This window comes from Schistocerca americana, chromosome 11 (genome assembly GCF_021461395.2).
Source record: "Schistocerca americana isolate TAMUIC-IGC-003095 chromosome 11, iqSchAmer2.1, whole genome shotgun sequence".
NCBI lineage: Eukaryota > Metazoa > Arthropoda > Insecta > Orthoptera > Acrididae > Schistocerca > Schistocerca americana.
This window is the reverse complement of record NC_060129.1, coordinates 102,773,703-102,786,105: the sequence shown is the minus strand read 5'-3', so window position 1 is coordinate 102,786,105 and position 12,403 is coordinate 102,773,703. Positions and strand designations below refer to the sequence as shown.

The 12,403-nt window shown below is 42.4% G+C and overlaps 1 protein-coding gene across 1 annotated transcript in view; it reads right to left on the bottom strand.

Annotated features, from left to right (window-relative positions):
* The window catches only part of LOC124553313 (60 kDa lysophospholipase-like), a 117,577-nt gene extending 116,978 nt beyond the window's left edge, over nucleotides 1-599 (bottom strand). The window contains exon 1 of the mRNA XM_047127191.1: nucleotides 422-599. Coding sequence (XP_046983147.1) covers nucleotides 422-599 — 178 coding nt within the window. The remainder of the gene's footprint in view (nucleotides 1-421) is intronic.
* Between the last annotated feature and the right edge of the window lie 11,804 nt (nucleotides 600-12,403).

Below are 12,403 nucleotides of genomic sequence, written 5' to 3'. Positions count from 1 at the left end.
GTTTTGATCTCCCAGGAAGTTTCATATCAGCGCACACTCCGCTGTAGAGTGAGAGTTTCATTCCGGAACTCTCGCCTGCTTCAGTTGTCATTTGGATCCGACAAGTTTACATAAAAGCAACTTTCGTTCAAGAACCACTGCTAGTAGCACCAATACATAAATTGAGCTGTAAGAAGCAATAGTAAGTAACTTTCAAAGCTAACGTTAGCCAATACGGGAGTTCTTAATAAGAACTGTCGCGCTACAGGTCGCGGAAAGTAATTTAGAAAAGAGAGAAACATCTCGGTCTCACTTTAGTTTTCCCCATTTTCATACCCGCCGCTTTTAAGTGTGGACAACACTGAGAACAGGAGATTGAGGGAAGTTACACGCACAGTATCTACCTACCGTACGTTGATGGAAGGAGTACGTGGAGACTCACCAGACACGTCGGGCGCCGCGGCAGCCAGTGCAGTGGTGGTCGGCAGCGAGACTCGCCTCTTGTCATGGACTGGGCTGCCGCCTCCCACCCACTCTGTCCGCAGTTTTCCTCGAGACCCCCTCTCTGCCCCCACTCCTTCCCCCTCCCCCCTCCGCACCGACAACGATAACTCTTGCATAGGTCTGACGTTCGAAGTATTTATGCCATCTGATCTTAAACGAAGCACTAAGAAATCTTGCTCTTACGCAAACCCAGTGAGTGAATTCAAGTCACGTATCGTGTCACCCAGTGGCCACACTGGCACCGTAATGGAAGATGATGCACTCGGTCTTTCTAAAATGTTTCACCGAAAATACGGTCGCTCCTTCCATTCACTGCATGAACACTGAAATTGCAAAGACTGAGATAAGAGATCGCGGAACGTGGAACATGGAATCGCTTACTATTAAAAAGCCCTGTGCGCCACATCAGATGCTGCTCATTCCCAGGCTCAGTCCACTCCATTCTCACTGCGACGTACTTTGCCAGCAGGAGGTGTTCATTTCCGTTGCCTTCCTCTCTCCTTCTCCGAGATACGCACGCCGGACAGAAAATTGTTCCCTCTCAGGAGGCGCCTCCACTTGCCGTCAACACCAAGTCCATAAATTATATGAATCAATTCGTGAGATGATATCATATTTTAAGGGTATTTTTCTTTGAATAATTAGAGAAAAAAATAGTGAAAATCGAAGTAAATTGTTCCAACTCCTGCAGACATTTTAATTTTCATTATTCTCACTTGCGTTGAGGTGCATATTCTTAGAAATAAGTTATTAATGTAAAATCAAAACCTTTTTGATTTCATATGAAAATCGGAATGGCTATGCTACACACACTTCACTACTCACAACCTTCAGCGGACATCACAGGATAACTCTGTTATTTTTGGCTGAAATAATTCAAAAATTCAGAGAAACTATTCGAAGTATGAATGAAAATTGTCAAAATTTGATTAAATTGTAATAAATTCCTTGCACCCAAAAGAAAATCCCAAAAAATCTGTGTCAAACAAGATCTTAATGTGGTTTCCCCAAATAACCCGAAGAAATGGTATCAAGGAATGGTATGAAATATAAACTCAAAACATCACCGCCATTAGTGTTGAATGCTCTAACGGCGCAATTAGGCGAGCGTTCTGTCTGCTGTCTGTGGAGGATGCATTTCACGCTAGAGATTGTTGTGTGGTGCTCTGGGATTCTACATCCTACTCCACACATCAAAAACAATTTTCCATCAGCCCGGTTCCCAGAACTCCTGAAAACAGGACTGTTCAGAGCTGTCACTAAACCCACACAAAGATGTAAACAACCATGAATGACCAGCGCCTAATAGATGGACGCGTCCGACAGCCGATCAGTTCCAGTCATTCCTCCAGGAAGGAGGTATACAGCTCGTTTTGTCTGTAGTTAAACCATGCCTAGACGGTCAATACCAGGGTTCGATCGCGTGTGGATTGTTACTTTGTACCAGCAAGGGCTCTCAACAAGAAAAGTGTCCAGACATCTTGGAGTGAACCAAAGCGATGTTGTTCGGACAGGGAGGAGATACAGAGAGAGGTAGGAACTGTCGATGACATGCCTCACTCAGGCCGCCGAAGGCCTGCTACTGCAGTGGATTACCGCTATTTTCGGAGTTTGGCTCGGAGGTACCCTGACAGAGGCGCCACCATGTTGAATATGCTTTTCGTGCAGCCACAGGACGTCGCGTTAGGCTGCATGATGGGCGCCTTGACTCCTGATGTCCTTGGCGAGGTCCACCTTTGTAACCACGACGCCATGCAGCGCGTTTCAGATAAGCCCAACAACTAGCTGAATGGACCGCTCTGGACGGGCATCACCTTCTCTTCCCCGATGAGTGTCGTATATGCCATTAATCAGACAACTGTAAGAGACGTGTTTGGAGGCAACCCCGTCAGAATGAACGCGATAGATACACCGTCCAATGAGTGCAGCAAGCTGGAGGGTCACTACTGCTTTGGGGTGGCATTATGTGGGGCTGGCGTACGTCACAGGCGGTCATGGAAGGAGCCGTAATGGCTGTACAATACGTGAATGCCATCCTCCGACCGATAGCACAACCATATCGGCTACATACGGGCGAGGCATTCGTCTTCATGGATGATAATTCGCGCCCCCATCCTGCACATCTTCTGAATGACTTCCTTTAGGATAACGGCTTCTCTCGATTGGAGTGGTCAGCATGTTCTCCAGACCTGAACCCTATCGAACATGCCTGGGATGGATTGAAAAGGGCTGTTTATAGACGACATGACCTACTAACTACTCTGAGGGATCTACGCCAGATCTCCGTTGAGGAGTGAAGCAGTCTGGACCAACAGTGCCTTGATCTTGTGGATATTATGCTAAGACGAATACAGGCATGCATCAACGCAAGAGGACGTGCTATTGGGTATTAGTAGTACTGGTGTGTGCAGCAAACTTGACCACCACCTGCTGAAGGTCTCATGCAATATGTGGTTTTAACAAGCAATAAAAAGGGCAGAAATGATGTGTATGTTGATCTATATTCCAATTTTCGGTACACGTTCAGGAACTCTCGGAACTGAGGTGACACAATTTTTTTTTTTTATGTGTGTATATCGTGGGCCCAGTAATGCTTTTTAATGTGAACAAAAACCACGGTGTTTATTCCAACGCAGTGTTGCCCTCTCTTCTGCATCCTCCACACATTGCGCCGTCGGTGGACATTACGCATCGTGGCTGCGGGTAATGTACCACTCCCCTGCGATACCTATGTACAAATGAACCAGCTTCAGACAACGTACGGACAGAGGCAAGTACAAACACGATAGGATCTTTTTGCCAATTTATCACGTCCCGACATCGACCTATCGTCTTGTGCTCATTGCATGCGAAACGGCAGGCACTTTCAAATCGATTCGCTGCCTCTTCTGAAGTTACGTTTTCCAGCATTTCTCAGGACTCCAGACTGATATTTCCTGAGGTGGCCTTCTCTTCAGAAGATAATTCATGTCGTATCTTGCAGCCATGCTGATGGTTCCATAGTGTACACACCATCACCTGCTTTCTTTAGTATTGCATTTATTGCATTATTTTCGATGTCTGAGGATATTTAACCTGTCTCATTTGTCCTGCTCACCACGTGGAATAATTTGGTCATATCTGGCTCCCACGCGCCTCAATAATTCATAAGTAATGTAGGTCTACGCTAGGTTCATTGTTTCGAGTTTAGGACTTGCACAGATCTGTGAAATTGTTATCCCAGTATAGTATCTCTTATCACACCTCCTCCTATTTCTCCTAGTCTTTCTGTAATGGTGTCCTCAAGATTTTTTTCCCGTTATATTCATTTGCTTATCCGCCATCTGTTTCCCAAGCTACGTGTTCAATCCACCTCCATTACAAACTCAGTGCAGTCGTAATTCCACCTTCCACGTACGCCTGTAGTCAGGTACATTTATAAACTTAGGTTTCAACAACATTTTTGTGGGTTTGCGACCGCATTGTCAATATATATAAAACTACCGACGTTTCCTTTCCTCTTGTAAGCCACACCTTCTTCAGGGAAGTTTTGTTTACTGCTGAATCAGAAAACATTGTTTCTTATATATCTGCAGACATGGCTGTTATCTACTTCTGATACGCTCTCCGGTTTCCACCAATGAAAGGAAGTAATAAAAACTCCCACAGTGACTTCTAACATCCCTCCCCTTCATTCTCAACAGTCTCAAACTCTGGGAAAAGGAAGTTCTGAAGCATATCGAGATATGTGCTTGAGTGAACAGTGTTCTCGGCAAAGAAAAATGGACTGAACACCTTTTCCTGTGAAACTACACAAAACACATCAGATTTTGGAGAATTCCTGTCATGTTGTACAACTTCATGTGGTTGTTCCGTGCCCCACATTCAGACGACTTCATTTACCAACAGGATGGGGCACTGCCACGCTGGCGTCTTGAAGTGCGGGGATTTTTAAATCAAAGAATCACCGAACGATGGATTGGTCGCGATGGACCGTATGATTCAGCCCTACATTATGGCCCTACATGGTCACCGAGCTTGATTGTATGTGATATTTCTTGTGGGGGTTTATAAAAGACTCTATGTGCCTCGGTTATCAACATCAATGAATGACCTGAGACATCGCATAACACCAGTCGTGGAAGCTGAAACTCATGACTTGCTCGCTGTAGTGTGGAACAATTTGAATACCAGATTGACATATGCCATTCACCTAAAGGGTGTAAAATGAACACCTATGAAAAGGTATGAAAAAAAGACTTTCTGAGTTTCCCGTTAATTAAAATAGAATATTCATTGTAACATTGTTGTTCAGTAAGTGATGCCCCACATTTTTTTAAAAAGCCATTCATATACATAAACGTCCTTGTTGCTGCACCACATTTTATTTTTGTTCTGTGTGCCGATGAAGTTGAGAAGATGTCACAGCCTTAGTACAGCGTCTAAATGGCGTCTACATACGATTCACGTTACAAGTGGCATGCTTTTATTGAATTATTGTGTGCAGAAAAAGAAACCGTTGTGAACATCCATAAACGCTTGTGTGCAGTGTATGGCGATGCTGCAGTTGTTAGGAGTTCAGCTGGGCGATGGGTAAAGAAAGTTACAGCCTCAGGAAATGCAGAAACAGGGCTCCATGGTCAGCCACGCTCGGGGCGTCCTGTCACAGCCACTGCCGCAGATGTGCTGAATAGTGCGGATGCCATTATTCGTGCCGACCGGCGCATCACAACTCGACAATTGGCTCTACAGTTGTCGGTCAGCAATGGAAGTGCGTCTGCAGTGATCGAGACTCTGGGATATTGAAAGAGGCGCTCACGATGGGTTCCACGAGTGCTCACAGCGGACCACAAGATTCAAAGCAAGGTCTTTTCATCTGAATTGTTGGAGCGTCTTGAGACCGACAGAGAGGCCTTTCTGTCACGGATCGTTACTGCGGACGAAGGCTGGGTCCGCCACTTTGCACCTGAAACAAAAAGGCAGTCCATGGAGTGGCATCGTCCTCGTTCACCACAAAAGAAGAAATTCAGGACAATGCCCTCTGCCAGAAAAGTCATGGTGACAGTCTTCTGGGATTGTAATGACGTCATTCTCATGGATGTGATGCCTAGACGGTCAATCATTAATTCAGAGGCATACGTAAAGACTCTGAACAAACTCAAGATCCGTTTCCGACGTGTTCGATCAGACAAGAATCCGGCAGAAATATTGCTCCAACACAATAATGCACACTCGCACAAAAAGCAGAGAACACGTGAACATATGGGCAACTTAGGTGGGACATCACTTCATCATCCATACTACAGTCCAGGCGTGGTAACCTCGGCCTTCCTTCTCTTTGGGCCACTTGAAGATTCTCTATGGGGAACACACTTCGAAGACGACGAGAGTGTCAGTGATGCAGTGAAAAAAGGACTACGCCTACAGGGAATAAATGCACTTCCACAACATTGGCGTAAGGCCATTGATCGTCATGGAGTCTACGTAGAAACATAGGACATGGACAACACATGTTGATGTATATTGTCACCTAATTCTGACTCTAAACAGTAAATATGTTCTGAGACAAATAACGTGGGGCATTACTTATTGAATGACCCTCGTATATGTATATTATTTACAAAAATGTTGTTCTTGTTGTGGTCTTCAGAGACTGGTTGGATGCAGCCCTCCATTCTGCTCTATACTGCACAAGCTTCTTCAAGTAACAACTGCAAAATACATCCTTATGAATCTGCTTAGTGTATTCATGTCTTGGTTATCCTCTATGATTTTTGCCCTCCACGCTGCCCTCCAACATTAAACTGGTGATCCCTTGATGCCTCAGAACACGTCCTACCGACCGATCTCTTCTTCTAGTCAAGTTGTGCCACAAATTCCCAATTGCCTTCAGTACCTCCTCATTAGTTTAATTGATCTACCCATCTAATCTTCAGCATTCTCCTGTAGCACCACATTTCCAAAGCTTCTATTCTCTCCATCTCTAAACTAATCATCGCCCATGTTTCACTACCATATATGGCTACACTCCACATAAACACTTTCATAAAAGACTTCCTGACGCTTAAATCTATAATCGATGTTAACAAATTTCTCTTCTTCAGAAACGCTTTCCTTGCCACAGGCAGTCTACATTTTACATACTCTCGACTTCTACCATCATGAGTTATTTTACTTCCCAAATAGCAATACACATCTAGTACTTTGTGTCTCATTCCTAGTCTAATTCCCTCAACATCATCTGATTCAATTCGGCAACATTCAATTATCCTCGTTTTGCTTTTCCTCCTTTCAAGACACTGTCCATTCCGTTAAACTACTCTTCCATGTCCTTTACTGTCTCTGACAGAATTGCAATGTCATTGGCAAACCGCAAAGTTTTTATCTCTGCTCCATGAATTTTAATTCCAACTCCAAATTTCACTTTTCTCTCCTTTACTACTTGCTCAATATACAGATTGAATAACATCAGGGACAGGCTACAACCCTGTCTCACTCCCTTCCCAAACTATTGCTTTCCTTTTATGCCCCTTAACTCTTATAACTGCCATCTGCTTTCTGTAAAAATTGAAAATAGCCTTTCGCTCCCTGTATTTGGCCTCTGCCACCTTCAAAATTTGAAGGAGAGAATTCCAGCAACACTGTCTAAAACTTTCTCTAAGTCTAAAAATGTTAGAAACGTAGATTTGTCTGTCCTTGACCTACCTTCTAAGGTAAGTCATAGGGTCAGTATTCAGAAATGTAGACTTGCCAAATCGGATTATTCTTTCAGAGACAGCATGGATAAGTAAAACGGTGAAGTAATTTTACATGAACCTGTGCATTGAACATTTCATAAATTATGCAAACAGAAGTCCTCTGTACATCCTTTTCCTCCTCCGCAGACCCGTTCTTGGAAGAACAGTCAACAAATCATTGGGCCACAGTTACGCTGTTTGTCTGTTGCTCAACTGCACTGGTGGGTAATTACTTCTCACGAAAAAATGAACAAACGTTGATAACGACTGTTAGCGGCCTGGGGCAGTGGTTCGCTAGCGATATGGGGCGCCTCGCCTTCCTTAAATCGACTTCTTCCTACGTCACTTCGATAAGGCGGACGCGTGCGCAGTGCACCGGAGAGGCAGTTCCAGTTCGCAGCCTAGCAACATGACGAGAGCTGCAAGGACGTAGCGGCTCATTCGTCTTGTACTGCACTCATTTCTTCTTTTTGTTTGCCAGACCCAGGTCGACGATATTTCACAACTGGAGCAAAAACTTGATAGTGGCATCGACCCTCCCCCCAACCCATCGTCTGTTTGCGATAGGACACAAAAAATTTAAAAAAATCGATTTTTGAAACATTGTAAGACGTGTATATTTCTATTGTCTATTGTCAAATCACAGTTTGTGAAATATGTTTATATTTTATTAATAGGATTAAGTAGGTATAATTAATATTTGTCATGTTGGAAATAATTGTGGTAGCAGGGAATATCTGCATCAAAGTATTGTTGATATAATATTAAAAAGGGCGGGAGAAACCGCGTATGGATACATTTTAAGAAAAGAGCAGGAAAGACCGCGCGTTGATACATTTTGTAGAGGTAACAGGGATTGTCTGCACCAGAAAGCATTGTTGGCAGGAGAGACCGCACTTAAGCGTTCGTAGGAAGTCAGTAGTGAGCGAAAAGTGAAGCGAGTCGGTAGCAGGTCTGAAGCGAGAGGTTGAGAGGAGTAGTATGCCTGCCAGCCACCAGCTATCATTTACAAGAGATTATAAACAGATGTACAGAGACATCGGCTAACTATTATAATAAGAGGAACTAATATTATTGAATTAATTCTTTGCGAAACTCAAGACTACTGAAGTTATGATTGCGCAATGCTAGTTGTACGATTATTGTAAAAAGTAAGTCCCATTTGAACGTTTGTAAAATCATTTCATTACCAACAGTAAGTATTTGAAGCGTTTTCAGAATATAATTAATTTTTGCCAACAATGTTGCATTACTGATTACAATCCATCCCAGAAACTATCAACATAAAACTTTGCAAAAATTTTATTGTTGTCAAGAAAAAGTGTAACTATGAATTACGTAACTTCAGTCAAATTAATTATAGAATAACGTCAGCTTTGCTATTAAAGAATAACGTCAGCTTTGGTAATAAATACACCCACTTATTACGACAGTCCACCAACAGGTAATACAGTATAGTAAAACGGAGTAAGTACATTCATGTCGCAGTTCGATGTAGGAATCAGATGGCGATCCAGTAACAGTAAGAAAGGTAAGGAACAGTTTTGGGTTATTGCAGGTAATGACTGAGGGCCACGACGACGACACATTCTATGTTTCGTCGAAATAATCAGAAAATCACTTTTAATAAGCAGCAATTAAATTTGTATGCGAAGATTGAGAAAGAGAATAAATTTCAAAGGGAAGATTTCATTTGTTATTATTAAGCAAGAGGTATAAATCCTAAGGGAAGGTTACATAGGTTATTGTAAAAGGGAAGGTTATCATTAACAAAAGAGGCATAGAGGAGACGGGAAGGTTTCAACACGTGTTCATTTTTCAGCGTGCATCTTTCTGATGAGTTCGAATTATGAAACATATACGTTCGAGGATATGTAAGGCTTGTTATTCGGTCTTAAGTCTGCCAAAGTGCAGTGCCACGCCTCTTCACACAGCAGTCTTCTCTCGCACGACGCTGTCTTTCGCTCTATGCAATTCAAATGTGTATATTTTGTATTGGAAGCTATCAAGAGTATATTCAGGACAGTGGAAGTTGAAAAGTCCTGTGGTGCCTCTCCTGCTCATAGTCGACCGATTTGACATCCTAACCCTCTTATAAAAAATCTCCCAATTAATACTTGGTTGCGTTATTTGTGACATGGAGAATAAGAACTCTTCAGAAAATTTGCACTCTCTGTTGCCTCCATCTACATCTTCGTGGTTACTCTGCTAATCGCACTACATTGCCTGGCAGAGGGTGCAATGGGCCACCTTCAAGCTGTCTCTCTACCGTTCCACTCTCGAATGGCGCGCAGGGAAAACGAGAACTTAAAGTTTTCTGTGCGAGTCCTGATTTATATTATTTTATCGTGATGATCAGTTCTACCTATGTAGGTGGGTGCCAAAAGAATGCTTTCGCAATCGGAGAAGAAAACTGGTGGTAGAAATTTCATGAGAAGATCTCCTTTGTTTTAATGTTTAATACTCCAATTCACGTATCATGTCTGTGGCACTATCTCCCCTATTTCACGGTAATACAAAACGAGCTGCCCTTCTTTGTACTTTTTCGATGTCATCTGTCAGTCCCACCTGATGCGGATCCCACACCGCACAACAATACTCCAGAATAGGGCGGACAAGCGTGGTGTAAGCAGTCTCTTTAGTAGACCTGTTGCACCTTCTAAGTGTTCTGCCGATGAATCGCAGTCTTTGGTTTGCTCTACCGACAATATTATCTACGTCATCGTTCCAATTTAGGTTATTTGTTATTGTAATCCCTAGGTATTTAGTTGAATTTACAGCCTTCAGATTTGAGTGATTTATGACCCCCGAAATTTAACTGATTTCTCTTAGTACTCATGTGAGTTACTTCACACTTTTCCTTAATCAGGGTCAACTGCCACTTTTCGCATCATACAGATATCTTATCTGAATCATTTTACAATTCGTTTTGGTATTCTGATGACTTTACAAGATGGAAAATGAGAGCATTCATCTGCAGACAATCTACTTGTTAATAACTTTCTCATTAATGTGACACAAAGTTAAATGTAGGAAACATAGAACCAGTAAAAACAAGAGACAATCAACAGAGTACACATTTCTTAAATCCGAATGTCCCGGCACTTTTTTTGTCACTAATCTTGCTACAGCTTTACACTCCGTGATTGCATATTTGTGAAACAATCCATTACCACATCAAAGTCCGTCAAATGTTTTGCTACATGAAAAATGAAAGTATTGCTGTCTGATACTGAAAAAGCTGTGTTAATGCAAATATTACCCAACACCGGTGTGGTTTCTCGATTTGATTACATCTATTTCCCCACTGTCTGCTAAATAAAAGGAAATGGGCCTTTCTTATATTGCAGCATTTGTAACACACCTGATAAGTGACACTGTTTTTGCATAAATGGTCATTTCTGTGTACTTTATTTAAATAAATAACACAGCAGAAGATAACTCATGAAGTACTAATATCAAATGGCTATTATGGCCTACTACAAGCAAAAAGTCTTATATTAAGAAATAGTTTCACATTTCGTTCATACGCTCCACTTCCTCAAGCATGAGATCGACAAGTAGTAGTACCGAATTTTTCATACAATTTTGGAATCGTCAAATTCTTCCTTATAATTTGTGAGGTGTCCCCGTTTCTTCTCCTTCCTCGTTCTAACACATAATCTTTTCATCACAACTATTGCTGCCACTGTCTAAACTTAATCTCTGGTTAATTTCAGTAACCCTGCCAGCGGCACAGGTTCAGTTATCCCGCTTTTATTCGCCAGTTAGGTGTCATTGCGTGTTCGTACGACGCGTTTCCCGCACTTTATCGAGAACAGAACTTAATGCGGCTACTAACCGGCAGTAACAACTGGTAATGTAGCGATTTGGCAAACACTTTGTCAAAATTTCCTTTTCTTGGATACACCCAGAACATAATATGTGATCTTTCCAACCTGATAGTCTGACTTTATGAATTTCTCTGGTAATAATAACAACGCTAATCATTCGCACACCCAATCAACCACATAAACAAACAGTGATCGGCATTCATCCGTTCGGGTTTATTCGGCTGAGCTCGTATAGCACCATCCCCTTTTTTTTATTTCTACACGCGAAGGGATTTCCCTGGCAGACACACCACGTAAACTATGCATGCATTAGAAAAAACTTATTATTCGTTCAGAAATCAACTCAGAATTTATTCAAAAATGTTCAAGAAACAACTCGTATGCGTTTCAAAATCATATGAATGATCGATAAACAACATGCGGTGGATGATTTTTTTCTTCAAGAATATGGCTGGGCGCCCAGTGAAATTGCTTTCTCCCCTTGATCCAGGCTTGAAACTTTCTCGTCCAGCCGTTTTAAACTGCGTGCAACATTATGTTGATAATTTTCACGTTAGATCGATCATATTCAAGTGAATAAACGAGTTTTATCAGGTCATACGCCATTATCCTGTTTTAAACGGCGTTGTCATTGGTAGGGTTTGGGGAAGATGTTCCAAATGTTTTCATGTTCTGGATTTAGATATGTTCTTCTCCTTCCTTACATCCGAATTTTTTCGTTAGATCAGAACTGACTATCTGAAGGTTCCCTTGCCTCATGTTAACTTTTGAAGATAACACGGAGCAAACGAGTGTTCATACTGTCAGTGGCGTGCTGTTGAAACTTCCAATGGCAGGAAGATGAAGAACAGCGCTGAGACCTGAACAAGAACGAGCTGTTTATCGTAGGTCGCATGGAGCAACCAAGAGTAGCTAGCTACTGAAAAGAAGCGCAGGGCATTTTCATTTCGAAGAAGGATCATGAGATCGAGGTAAATATGATACGCCTGTATCGTTGACATCAACCAAGAATTACGGAATATGTATTACGCTCACAGAAACCTGCTATATAAAAATCAACATGGATTCCATATATAGAGATCCTGCAATACTCAGCTCGCTGTGTTCTTCCGTGAGGCCCAGGACGGTGTATACACCGGTGGCCAGGTTGCTGACGTTTTCCTTGGCTTCAGGGAGGCATCCGACACAGCCCCACACTGCCGTCAGTGGAAAAGTAAAATCGGGACTGTTATGGTGGGAGAGCAAAGACTTCCTATTTGAAACTCTGCACGAGCGTCTTCATAGCAGCTGTAGTCTGCTGATGAGCATTCTCATGAAAAGGAACATTGCCTAAAGACAGTGTTCCTCTTCGCTTCTTCTGAACTCTCCCTT